This window comes from Episyrphus balteatus, chromosome 1 (genome assembly GCF_945859705.1).
Source record: "Episyrphus balteatus chromosome 1, idEpiBalt1.1, whole genome shotgun sequence".
NCBI lineage: Eukaryota > Metazoa > Arthropoda > Insecta > Diptera > Syrphidae > Episyrphus > Episyrphus balteatus.
The window spans coordinates 170,215,893-170,230,751 of NC_079134.1; the positions used below are offsets into that span (position 1 = coordinate 170,215,893).

General features: G+C 28.2%; 1 protein-coding gene across 5 annotated transcripts in view; it reads right to left on the bottom strand.

Moving 5' to 3' along the window:
* Positions 1 to 14,859, bottom strand: part of LOC129906680 (uncharacterized) — a 39,493-nt gene that overhangs the window by 24,043 nt on the left and 591 nt on the right. For all 5 annotated transcript variants that reach the window (XM_055982557.1, XM_055982558.1, XM_055982556.1 and 2 more), the window contains exons 2-3: positions 6,804 to 7,398; positions 1,135 to 1,188 (exon numbers count right to left, since the gene is read on the bottom strand). In XM_055982557.1, the coding sequence (XP_055838532.1) occupies positions 1,135 to 1,188; positions 6,804 to 6,864 (115 nt within the window). In that variant the 5' untranslated portion in view covers positions 6,865 to 7,398. The remainder of the gene's footprint in view (positions 1 to 1,134; positions 1,189 to 6,803; positions 7,399 to 14,859) is intronic.

The following is a 14,859-nucleotide window of genomic DNA, read 5'->3' on the forward strand; positions in this document are numbered from 1 at the left end:
ATTCTTAATTTAAGAATGCAAACTGTAAAAAGCAAATATTTACATTCTCATTTTAAGAATAAAACTTACCAACAACTTATTTCTTTTTAAACAAAAAGTATCAACAATAAAATTATTTTGTAGTGAAAAAATACTTTTGAAACAAGAAATGATGTCTTAACTTTATTCAAGAATAAATTGTTGAGCAAACAACAATTTTTTTCTCTGAGTGAAAATGCCTATATCTATTGATAGCTTTTCTAAATCGATCTCAAAAATAAGAAAAACATTTTTAACAAAGCAAACTTAATTTCTTTGTAAAAAATTAAATGAAATTTTAAAATGTATTCTTGAATTTTCTGTAAAGTAATCCGTTGTTGAGATATTGATGGTCACAGTCAAAAGTACTGTTTTTGGTTTGATGACTTATATTGCAGTCTTAAAAAAATCGTAGGAGTTTGAAACAAAAAAAATCTTGAAGCAAAATAAATAGCCTTTCTAAAAATAATAATCATTTGATCAGAAACAAATTTCCCACTTTTTTAGGAGAAAAAGTAAAAACGAAATAAAATTGTAAAATTTTGGGTTTTGAACAGTTCCAACGGTTTAGCTATTTTACTATTAGAAATAAAATATTCAGTCAAATCCTAAAACTAGAAAAATGTAGCTTTGACATGCTTTTTTGTTTTGTTATGATACAATCATTTTTTACTGAGATACAGCCTATCAAAAATCACTAAAAAATCACGAATTTTTTGTATCCCTAAAGTTTTTGGGCTAGTGTACATTAACACTTTTATAAGTTAATTTGTTTCATTGTTTCTAATATAAAAAGTTTTCTTTCTATTGTGGTGTCTGAGAAAATCTTCAAATAAGGTGTTACGGGTGTGACTTTCGAACGTTACACCCGTGACCTTACATTTAACAAAATTTAAGCGGATCTCAGATGTCCTTTTTTCTCCGTGTAGTGTCACGTAAAGATCTAATAAAGAAAAGGTAAAGGTGCACATGATGTGTAACCTGAATCTAAAGAGAATAAGTTTAATAATTTTTGCTTCAAAAAGTTTTAAAGACGACCACACGTTTCTTACATTTGTAAAGTTGATTCAATTAGTTGAAGTAAACTTAAAAAAATATTTTTTTCTAATTTCTTACCATCAGCACTCTTCTTTTTTGTTTCAACTGGTGCTTGGGCATTCATTGGTAAAACTGAAAAGAAAGACACAAAAAGACATTAGTTTATATTAAGCTTAATTGTTTTTTTTTCAGTTCACATAAAAATGTGTTGTTGAAAATAACTCAATTACGTATGAGTAGTTTACTTAGCTTTGAAGAATATGCTAATATTAAATATTAACTATATTAGCTATAACTTTATAATTTTTGTTTTCAAGAGAAAACCAAAAATATGCAGTTTCTTTTAAACTGTTGTATACTTACGCATAAAATTTTAACTAAACAAAAATTTGTTTTCACCAATAAATAATTTATTTAATTCTTTTTGTTTATAGCAAAACAAAAACATATAACTGTATCTGTAGTAGATCTTATCCCATACAGTTTAACCACCACACAAATCAATTTTTTCTATCAAAAATAACATATAATTATCATTATTGTTATTATAACTATATACCTGTTAAAAATAACAATTTCGTCTCAAAAAAATTTTTTTTCAAAAAATATTTAAATAATTCCACCAATATCGTAGAATGAAAATATATTTTATTAACCCTTTTTCTCCTTTTTTCCTGTTTACTTTTAAATTGAATTCCTATTGAAATACAAACAAAAAACTTCCGAATCCTTTGACTTCTTCAACTAAACTAAATCCAAAAAATTCTTCCTCAGATAATTAAATTCGTTAACCCCGAATTTTGTTTGACACGTATGTAAAAAACAAAATCAACTAATAAGAACAAAAAAAAAAACTAACAAGGACAATAATTTCATATTAATGAACCGGTAAACAGAGTTTATCGATTTATTGATATTTATCTAGAAGTTGTATAAAATATTCAACAGCCAGTTTTTCATGTGCATATGCATAGTATGTGTTGTGAGTGTATGATATTTTTGGCTTCCAAAAAATACATGTCTTAATTTTGTTATTGGCTAATGAATGAGGTTAAACATGGAATGGGTTATAGTTATAGGTTACATCAATTTTATGAACCCTTTTTAATGGGAACTTTTTATTTATAGAATTCTATAAAAATATTATTATAAGTCGTCAAATTTTATTTTGTTTCTGTCCAGAAAGTTAGTGAAAGGTTCTTCTTTTTATGTGTCCCAAGTTTGTTATTGATTTCAAAACCTTGACCTCATAACTAAGTAAATTTACTTTCTTTCTCAAATCTTAAGAAAATAATAACATCATTATATTTTTTCTTTGGAAATACATACATACACATTTCAAGGACAAGAAAAGTATATAGCTTATTTTTTAGGGACTACAATTTTGTACACTTAATTTAATTGGTTTAATACATAAACACAGACACCTCTAACTAAATTGGATGAATCAATTGAAAAACAAACGAAAACAAATTAAGTACCAAGTGTTTGTATTTATTCAACTTTGCTATTACTATTGTCACGCAAAAGTCTTTTTCAAAACGGAAGGATGAAAGGAAATATTTAAATAATGTAATAGTTGATTGAACACGCGTGAGGTAAACTTTTTGCCACACCTTGTAAGCATGTCTTAGTATGAATTTTATTGATCTATCAATCATAAAAACAAAATGAAAAGATATTCAGAAGTTGGATTTGTCTTTATAGTCACAAATTTATTGTTTGTAGAACTTACCTACAGCAACAAGTGAACTTTGGTTTTATGTTTTGTAAAACGAGTAAATAGGGAGATATAAAATATATTCATTTATTTTAAGTTAAAATTTAGGGTCAGCAATTTTGTTTGTATTTAATCAAATAAAACATTTCAATAAATAAAAAAGTACGTATACACCCGAGTGTCCAGAAATTGAAAATTTAATCAAATTTAACGCAGTAGAGACAAAAAAAAAGAAAAGGAATAGGAAAGTTTATACTCCTTTCGTTATACTCCTTTACATATCGCACGTTGAGACGGTAAAAACCACGATTTTTCAGGAGAATTCAAATAAGATAAAACTAAATTTACAAAAAAACAGATGAATTTGATAACGACACTTTTACTCATCATTTCGATTCATCTATTCGTAATGAGCACTTTACGATGAGTTTTTAAGTGCAAAGGAAACTCCGTTTTTTCCAAACAAATATCAACTTTCATTTATCTGCATCCATCCCAAAAAAAGTTAATCCTGATTGCTTGAATTTTTACACTGTTTGATAACATTCGACATTAATTGGTGATTCCTCATTTTCAACTGTGGTATGCCGTAGGTAATCAATTGAAGACTTACCGAAAGGGACAGTTATGGTATTTTCTTAACCCGTACAATCCCCTTGGCCCCTGACTTTTCCGAGTAAAATTTAGCACAAAATTACCCACCATAAATATGAGGCTAACAAATTTTTTGTAAACGCTAATTAATTAAAGACATTATTCTACTCTGACGAGGTGATTGGATCAATACTAAATGGCCGCGTTTTCACTGATTTACAAAATGGCTGCTGCAAAGTGAGGCACGGCAGCTCATACAAAGAAACAGTTTTAAATCAAGATTTTCTAAATCAAGAGGCTCCTTTTTTTAAGTTGCAATATATTTTTGTGGAGTAATAGATAACATTATGCCTAAAAACCAATAGTTAATATACACTCGATTTTCTAAAAATACAGCGAAATTTGAATGACGTGGTCCTGAAATAATTTTGTGGACATTAACTTAAGCTAAGAAAACAATTTTAACTGCATTGATATCAAACTTAATCTTTTTACAAATATCGATGTCCAAATCCAAAATTTCTAATTGCGGACATGTCTTTTTATTTTAAAAATTTAATAATAGGAGCGATAGTACAAAAATAATTGGTCATTTGGAAGAGTCTCTAAATTGTGAGTATGGGATGTAAACTACAATAACGATGTAGTTTCTTAAAGAATAATATTAACAAAAAATGGGTTAAAATAGATCTTCTTTGTGCGATACCAAAAACTTAATTCTGACACTTAAAAACTGACACTTTGAGTGCTTATTACGGTCAGAAGAATGAAAACAAATTTCATAAATTATCGAAAGTGCCCGAGAAGATGTGGTATCACGGGGAATGATCAAAAGAATTTGAATTCCGGATCTCAGTACAAGAACCACGTTGACCAAATCTTCAATTTACTGATCTTCAGCTACAGGCCAGACCAACTTCTTGAAACGATTGAAGAGTAACTAAAAAAAAATAAGTATTTTCTGCCAAAACTCTCTTTAATATTGAACATGTTTATCCATTTAAAAGTGAATTTCAATAATAATAATCTATAAAAATTCCAAGCATTTTTTTGTTGAAACCGAAAAATGGATTTTAAGTCATAAAAAAAGTGTGTGGTGTACAAATGTACACTCTAGTTCTTACTCACAGAAACTTACTTAGTAAGTTCATAGCATAACTGTTTTATAATTAGGACCACTAGATGGTGTTAATTTTTTCGTACGAGGTTCAAAAGCCCCTGTATTTTCCATGAGGAGTTCAAATTTACAATGCTTTGGCAATTTTAATACCTTAATTGACATTCCTAGATTTAATATTGATTATTATAATATACAAATCCGCAGCCTATTTAAAATTATAGCGGTTTTAGTCTCACGTTCGAAAAAAAATAAAAAAATCACTTATGTTGTTTTAACAATCATCGATTCATTTCTTGTAAAAAGGTAAATTTTCATACTCCAACATACGCAAAAGAAGTATAACTTAAAAAAAATTAAATTGACTTTAAAGCTGTGTTCGTTAATATTTGTTCAACTTTTTGCTATATATGTTTTGCTATATATGTATGTACTATAAAGTGCAAGTAAAGGGTTCATTAAAAATTCAATAACGAGATAAGAATCAGATTTGACATTACGATGATCGAGATTGTAAGTGGGTTTTCCAACTCTGATGTATTTCTGGTTATTCTACGTTACTAATTAAAATACCGATGGATTTTTTTTTCTTTCGTAGAGCCGAACAGTTCAAATAAATGTAAAAGTTAAGAAAAAAGTTTCGAAAAAGGGTCTAAAGATCTTCTTTTTTTCCTTTTTTCGATACTATATTTATAAAAAAATAAATGGGTTTTTATCAATAAAACGTATACATTGGCGTAGTAAATTTTTTTTATTACTTTCTTTCAAACTACTGAATAGATATCAACAAAATATTGAGTACTTTAAAGCCGTTAATACCTACATTTATTTAGAAAATAAGTATTTTTGTAGTAAAAAATATTACAATATTATAATTGATTCTCTGCGTATATTATACTTTTTCTTGTTAAATAATTTTATATCTGTATTTATGTGTTTTCTTAAGACTATTTCATTACAAAATAATTTTCAAAATAATAAGGTCGGGAGAGAAATACCTGTATTATAATATTATCCTCATTAAAATTTATTTAAAATGATTTCCATGTTTGCCTTGGTTGCAAGAACAAGTCTCCACTTGGACTTCTGGGAAACTTTTCAGTTAATATCGATACCAAATTTCCCGAACCGATTTCAAGATTAAGAGTACTTCATAATTCTTGCTATACAGGGTGTCCCACAGTCACCGCCCCAAACGAAAACCATGGATTCCTGAGGTCATTTTAAGTCGAAAAACTTAAGAGGTAATTTTCTCGTTTTCGTCCCGTTTTCGAGTTACCACGGTTTTTATGATTTTTGTTCTCTTTTATTTGTTCTTTTCTTAACCACAATAGCTCAGAAAAAGTTTTTAATTCATTTAAATTAATTTTTTATTTAAAAATTATTTTTTTTTAATTCACTCAGATTGTTTATTTTTTTTTAATTAATTTCAGTAGCCTTTTTTATGAAATAAAACTTATTTTTTTTTATGAAAATAAACTGGGCTTTAATAAAAAGCACAAAAAGTTAATACTCATTAACGTGTTTTTTTTTTTGACTTAAATGATATGAAAGTGTAAAAAACAACTTAAAAAACGAGGAAAATTGTGTTTGATGCAAAATTGTGGAGAAACGGTTGTCCGCAGAAAAAAAAGTTTTGAGACAAACTAAAACTGTAATAAATTCTTGTTTGGTTGTAAAAAAAATTTTTCAAATCAAACGTAGTTTGGCAAAGATAAAGCCAGATAAGGGAAAAGAGAACAAAAATCATAAAAACCGTGGTAACTCGAAAACGGGACGAAAACGAGAAAATTACCTCTTAAGTTTTTCGACTTAAAATGACCTCAGGAATCCATGGTTTTCGTTTGGGGCGGTGACATTGGGACACCCTGTATATAGCGCTATTCGAAAGTATTTTAGTTAACATTTAATTTGTTACGTATACACCCCAGTGACCCGTCCAATATGTTAATTTTATATAGTATACTATATAAAAAAATATTTTAAATTTTATCGGTTCATTTGCAAATGAAATTTCACAATCATATGACATCTATTTATTTATCGTGCGAACTATACGTAGACGTAATGGAAGAATGAATAATTTATATTATTTGAGGTCTACACAAGACCAAGTCTAACCGATTGAAGTAATACATACATAACAGCATAAACCTGCTGTTTTTAACTCAAACACAAATTTCCAAATTTAAGTGAAAAGCACTCGACTTTATAATCAAAAAATTGTTGTCCAAAAACTTAAGCAATTGTTTTTTTTTTCAAAGTATTTAAATTTTCTTAACGTGTAGGTATGAATAAAAATGAAATCAAACTTACCTCTGGGAGGTGACGAATGATAATACAATCCATGAAATCGTTTTTTCCTCTTGGGCGGCATAATTACACTGGAATTGTAACTGGAATTGCACAAATAAAGTTACTAATTAAGTTTTACAAAGTTTTAAATTCCACCTCTCACTGCACTGACACAAATAAACCACAAATGAAACAAAACAGTCTTTCGCGAACAATATACTAATAATTAAGTCTCCATATTTGAAAAAATTTCCATCCATGCATAGTAAGTATGATGATGATGATGCATTGGTGACATTTCAAAAGTTCATACCGAAATGACCGGCTTTCGTCGTTGGAATGGAAGTCAGTAAAAAATTGCTACTTTTTTTATCAAAACAATCACCACGTTCTGTCCTTAGGTATAATTTTTTTGTTTTTTGTTATTTGTTTTTTTTATAGAAAACTGTCACTTAAATTTATCACATTGCTCACGAATAGAAATTTGTAGCGCTGGCTTTCCAGGAAAGTCATTCACCATATCGCTCTGGAAAAGCACTGAATCCTTTATTGTCTATCGTGCAATCTCCTAGACAATTTTGACCGAAACTTTATATTATACCAATACATCGAGAACCTATACCATAGACATAGAATAAAAAAAGTATATTGATGAATTTTTAATAATGATTGCATTGCATGTCCTTAGCGAGTCGACCGACGGACAATTCATATTTTTTTTTTCGTTTTCATAAGAGTAGAAGCAGGAGGAGACTATATGTAGTACCTATACTACAACCAACACACATGACCGAAGGACATGCGATTAGCACAGGCTGCAAGAGACAGTTGAGGACCCCATCGTAATGTCTATCGCCGCGCTACATACTTTGTCTCTAAGTCTATGTAAAGCGCATTTTGTTTTTTCGTTTACCATATGTCTAAAGGACCACAATAATGGGTAAAAACCAAATCAATAAAATTCGAATTCAATTGTATTTTATTATTTAGTGCAAGAAAAACCAATAAAGCTGACCTGACACTATACAAAATACTGGGGACTGGGGAATTATTGGAGCTTGAAGAAAGAGGTTGAATATTCGTGTCGTGTGTTTTCTTTTTCTGAAGCAAAGAGGATTCGTGGTTTTTTTTAAATTAGGACAACATTTTTTTTTTTTATCGTTCGATGATAAAATTAATTGTTGTGGACGGACAGTTTGATAATAATAATAATTATTGTTGTCAACTTTAATAATATTCGTTGTTGGAATGCAGTTGTAATCGAATTTAGGTCAAATTAATAGATTGTTGTAGAATAAAGTAAGCTTGAGGAATTATACAAGTTTTACATGATTTTTATGGTGGGAAATTTAATTATTTACTTTACTTAATGACACGTTTTGGTTTTAATAAGACAAATTAAAGAGCACAATAGTGCTTAATACAATATTTGTTTTTTCTTTTTAAAATTGACATCCTGCTTGGAAACGATTTAATGAAAACGTTGTTTGGAAACTTTTTACTGTTTTTTTTTTTTTTTTTTTTAAGTTTAATGCCAACATAAAATTCTGGGTTTCATGGTCTTTTTCTGCATTTTCTATAAATATTATAATTTATTCTTAACCTTCAATTCTTGGATCTTTTTTTCTTTAAACAATTTTAAATATCAGGAATAATAACATTCATCCGGCAACAATATTAAGCTATTTTTTTTTCGCCGGAAAAAATCTATTTTTAAAAATAAAATGCATTTTTGTTAGGAAGTTATAATAGAGTCCATTCAGATTTATTATTCATACATAACATTTGTTAATTTAAAAGCATATTTCCATAAAAAAGAGAGTTTTGGTTTTAATAAGACAAATTAAAGAGCACAATAGTGCTTAATACAATATTTGTTTTTTCTTTTTAAAATTGACATCCTGCTTGGAAACGATTTAATGAAAACGTTGTTTGGAAACTTTTTACTGTTTTTTTTTTTTTTTTTTTTTTAAGTTTAATGCCAACATAAAATTCTGGGTTTCATGGTCTTTTTCTGCATTTTCTATAAATATTATAATTTATTCTTAACCTTCAATTCTTGGATCTTTTTTTCTTTAAACAATTTTAAATATCAGGAATAATAACATTCATCCGGCAACAATATTAAGCTATTTTTTTTTCGCCGGAAAAAATCTATTTTTAAAAATAAAATGCATTTTTGTTAGGAAGTTATAATAGAGTCCATTCAGATTTATTATTCATACATAACATTTGTTAATTTAAAAGCATATTTCCATAAAAAAGAGAGTTTGACATGAAAAACATTTCCTTTTGATACTTAAATCAAAAACCTTAAATTAAGTCAATGAAATGTGGAATGCTTTATAATTTAATCCAGTCAATTTTAGTAAAAATCACCCTTTCAATTTTTTTTTTTTTTGTAGTTATGATATTATCCTTCATGAAAATTTTGTGTACTTTTGTTAAGAGCACCACAAAAATTGTATTTCTATAAATAACTCGATGACAATTCATTATGAGAACAAAAAATTAGTGTGTGCACATGCACATTATGTATAAACATGCGATTGTGAAACTTAGTACGTTTACAGATCACACCATTAAAAAAAAATTGTTTTACAATTATGAGAACTAGATAGTGCTAATATCACTAGTTAATAGGGTGTGTCAAAATGCTAAAGTATGGAATTTTCAAATGTAATAGCTTTTAAAAGTTGCATTAGTTATCAAAAATAAATCCTGCGTTTACAATTTTCATTTTAATTAATATCTTTGGCTCGCTCAAAATATAGGAAGAAATCGAAGAAATTTGGATTTTTAAACATTTTTCAAATATATGTTGTTTTTTAATTGCGCCGTTTGAATACAAAAACAAATAATATAGATATATATATTTATAAAAAAAAAACTTTTAAGTATATAATATTAACTTTTAAGCTTACATTTGTAAGAATTGAACACTTAGTAAAGAATTTGCGAAAAAATATGCGAAAGAAATAAATCGTTTTTTCATATAAAATCGTTTTTTTCCTAACAACTTCAACCGATTTGAGCGAGCAAGACGAACGATATTATAATTTTTTTTTACATATTATTAAACATTAGACCCTAATAAAACTTTTGACCACTATTACATTGCAAAATTAGAGTATTTTTTTTTCGTCCATACAAAAGTGACACACCCTACTAGTTAATCCCTTTGATATACTCTTCGCCGGAGAAGAGTAGGCACTGAGCAAGGTACTTAAAACATAAATGAATGCATCTTTTAAAACATTTAGGCCCAATTTATTCACCCTCCATTAAATATTGGATTTCATCGTTTTAGTTAACAACGCCATTAAACTATTGAAGCAATTAAATACTCGCCATTAAATATTCTATTTATTCACTCTCCTTTAGTTAAATAGTTTGTTTTTAATGGAAACTTTAAGTTTAAAACTCCGTTAAAAAAATCCCAGGGAATTTTAATTTATTTTGATAAAAAAATCTGTCAAAAGCTAAATTCTGTCAAGTCAAACAGATTTAATTTTTTTTTACATTTTAAAAAGGATGAAGAAGCACATATATGTTGATATTTTAAAGTGGGATATCCTCCGAAAACGAATTACTACATTATGCACAAGCACATGCATCGTTATAAAATAACCGTCGAATGTAGCTTGGAAGAAAAGACAACTGGTTTTGGAATATAAGCGATTTTCACCCGAAAGTGCAATTCAAGAATCAACTGGCTAGCTTGATTTTGGCAATAGATTGAACACAAAAGGGACACACAGAAAAAATTGACAATAGATTGAACAGAATTTGATCTTTATCACGTCACAATATTTACACAAATGTTAGGCCTATCTTTGAAGAATGTAATCCATACCCATAATTTAATAGACATTTGTATCGGCCCATTTTTCTTTATTTATTCCTTCCATCATTCGATAGAGTTCTTATAAATTTTTTGGTCAACGACGCGACGTCACTTAAAACCAAGAAAATAGACTTTTTTAACATATTTATAATTTTTTTTTATAATTGCTCATGTCAATTGACAAGCTTTCAAATAACAAATAATAAAATAGTATATAATTTGACATTTAACGCTAACGGAGAGTGAATAAATAGAAATCTGTTTAAAACCTTCATTAGCTCTAAAAATTCCTCTTAAAAGGTCGAATTTGGTGTTTTAACTAAAACAACTTTTAAATTTAATGCTCAATTAGTTAATGATGCCAAACTTCAAAAAAAATCCTTAAAAGAGACTGAATTAAATCAATTTGGTTTTTAATTTTAAAATTCCCTTTTTTAATGGCGATTTAAGTTTAATGGAGAGTCAATAAATTGGGCCTTAAATTGATTTATGTTTAATATTAAACGAGATAGAGTCTAAGAAAGAAGCATTTTAACTTGAAGAGCAGTTAGACTGCATATAGGTTGCTTTCGTTGTTTTTATAGGAAATTTGTGGACAAGGTTATCCCGACAAACAATTTTGGTTCTATAAAGCTTTACAGATGCAATTGTTGCTTCTGTAAAGCATTATAGAAGCAAAATTGTTAGTAGGGATTTTTGTAGAATTTTCACTTTTCGTGACTTTTATTTCAATTAAAAATTTGTAGACTATTAATCCAGTCAAATAAGGGTTTAACCTCGGAATGAATGTTAGTAGAAATTTTTTTTGCTCAATATCTTCCTTTTGCCATTCTATAACATATCTCAAAAGTCTAGAAAAATCTCATGTCCGCTTGTCGCGATTTCAAGGTCAAGTCGCGAAATGGAGATTTTCAAAATTAGCAAAAATAGGCTATGGTATTATATACACATATGATACATGATTTCAAGGTATTTTTTAATGCTTATTCCAAAAAATCTAAAATCAAGACAATCTGACGTCTCTGGAAAAAGTTATACCTGTTTTTCATCTGTCAACTCATATTATTATAACAGTTGCAAACTTACTGCCGAAAAACCCTTAAAAGTTATGGTAGATGAACCAAATTTTGCATGAAGATTTTAGAATTCATCATTATTAAAAATCAAAACAATCTATTACAAATAATATATATAACTACGAAATAATGGTATTTTTTGATGGAGGGGCAAATTTTAGGATATGCACTAAAGAAGATTCTTGTTCATCTTAGGCATAAGTGCTAGTAGGCTAATTTTTTCATTTTAATCTTTGTTTGGATATTCTTTAACTACCCTCAAAAATCTAAAAAAATCTCATGTCCGCAAGTCCTGATTTTCTTGGTTTGAAAAAAGGGTGCAGATTTTAAAAAATTAATAAGAAAAGTTTAAATTTTTATATGTATACCAACATAGGCGACATGATTTAAAGGTATTTTTTAACACTTATTCCAACAAAACACACAAACAAGTCAACCTGACCATCCCTGAAAAGTAATGCACCTTATTCATGTTGATCTGACACAAATATCTAAAGTGTAGTTTTTCAATTTTTTAAAATCTGCACCTTATTTTCAAACCAAGAAAATTAGGACTTGCGGACATGAGATTTTTTTTAGATTTTTGAGGGTAGTTAAAGAATATCCAAACAAAGATTAAAATGAAAAAATTAGCCTATTAACACTTATTCCTAAGATGAACAAGAATCTTCTTTAGTGGATATCCTAAAATTTGCCCCTCCATCAAAAAATACCATTATTTCGTAGGTATATATATTTTTTGTAATGGATTGTTTTGATTTTTAATAATGATGGATTCTAAAATCTTCATGCAAAATTTGGTTCATCTACCATAACTTTTAAGGGTTTTTCGGCAGTAAGTTTGCAACTGTTATAATAATATGAGTTGACAGATGAAAAACAGGTATAACTTTTTCCAGAGACGTCAGATTGTCTTGATTTTAGATTTTTTGGAATAAGCATTAAAAAATACCTTGAAATCATGTATCATATGTGTATATAATACCATAGCCTATTTTTGCTAATTTTGAAAATCTCCATTTCGCGACTTGACCTTGAAATCGCGACAAGCGGACATGAGATTTTTCTAGACTTTTGAGATATGTTATAGAATGGCAAAAGGAAGATATTGAGCAAAAAAAATTTCTACTAACATTCATTCCGAGATTTACCCCTTTTTTCTCCTTATTTGACTGTATTATATAGGTTTTTGTTTTTTGTTGATTTTTAGCAAGTATACATTTCGTAAGTGGTTACTTATTTTTCCAGGATAAAGTGAATAATTTCAAATTATTAATTGTATTTTTTTTAGTGAACCCAATTTGTAATTAATAATACTGTAAACTAATAATATTATAAATAATAATTTGTAACGTTCCAAAGCAATCGCGAAGAAGAGGCCTAAGAACTCATGGATAAGACAAATGCAACAAAAACTGCATTCAGTTGGCCTTAGACATGGAACAATTCAAAATCGAGAAGTCTGCCGAAGTTTCCTGAATTCAACCCGGCGAACCCCACATGCGGAGCCATAATGTGAAGGAGGAGAGTGGGAGAATTGTGATACCAACCGATATCATGACAATCGTCGAACATGGAGAAGAAGAATAACCCGATTTGTTACTCTTTATTTTTTTGATTTTTCTTTAGTGTTTTAAGTTGGTTTAAGTTAGTTGAAATCTGAAATAAATAAAAAGCGTTAAAAATTATTAGTGGTAAATATGCAGCTCATCTGCAACTAAACCACGAGCCACAGAGAGTTATATTATTTAACCCACAAAATATCCAAAGAAAAATAAAGAATGACGGCAACGCAATAGCTTTGAAGTTATTGCTCTCTCTCTGTCACAAAAAAATTTTTCATAAGAAATAGTTTTGACTATTGAATCATAGTATTTTTATCAACAACTATGCTATTTAAAAAAAGACAACAAAATTCTTTTTCGATTTTGACCAATTTATAAAAAATATTGAACATTGAAGGTTTATGAATTATACGCAAAAAAGGACACATAACAATATCTTCCAAACGATCAGTCGGAGAAAGAAAAGTGTCGAGATTTATTTTAATTTTAATGGGTCACTATGGCGAATGTGTAACTTTTTTATTCAAATTGGTCTATTCTTGGGCAATAGAGTTGGCCTTTGCGTACTATCCTAAGAACTTTCAAATGATTTCATTAACGCAATTTATTTAATATGTGCCCTTGATTATGAAAGTGAACTAAATTACTTTTTGCATTGTTAGCAGAAAAACTAACCCGATCACAACGATTTAATACTATTTCTTTCTTAGAATTTGTAGAAAATAACTTCAGCTAAGGAAAAGCGATAACTCTGTCATTAATCTAAATTTAAAACATTTTACTTTCTCGGTTAAGCTTGAGAATGATTAAGCATATTACGAGTAAGTGCGTTAACAATATACACAAAAGGACAAAAATTACATAAACAAGTTCTACAAAAAGTACTAAAAATTAAAACTACATACGTAGTTTGCATTTTACAGTCAATGGATATGTGAAGTTAAAATTTACAAATAGCCGGCTGCAAATTAAAAAAATAAGCCGTCATTGTCAAGTATTCCTTACAAAATCGTTCCTGGAATGCTTTCCTATTACTCCCACAATATCAATATAAAAAGAAAGTAATTTTTTTTAACTGGGAACTAAGAACACGAACATTAGTAGGTATTTCAAGATAAAATCGGTCAATTTATTACTTATACATTTGGATCGATCAGCTGCTGAGTGGTGACTTGAAATGCTAGCTTATTTCTAGACTGCGTGACATTCTGCAATCCTTGTTTAGTCCACATTATTGGATCTTATAATTTCTTTATTTACTAATTTTAATTCAATACTTTTAAAAGTAACTATTTTTTTATTTAGTTTTAAGTTAGTACTAGTGTAAATATTTCAAATACTAAAGCTCTCTTGGTTTAGGGAACAATATTACATCATTCACTCATTTCTGGAAAAATTATGGACAGGACAACTTATATGTGAGATCTAAAAAAAATAGATACTACATTAATTCTAGTATCATTTTCCCTACATTTACATTTATGCAAGTCTTTTAAAGGGCTATTAGGTGAGAAAAGGGGTTTAATTATATTTTTTTTTATATAAAGGATTATAAGTAAAAAACACTTAAGTTGCACTCGACTTCTAAA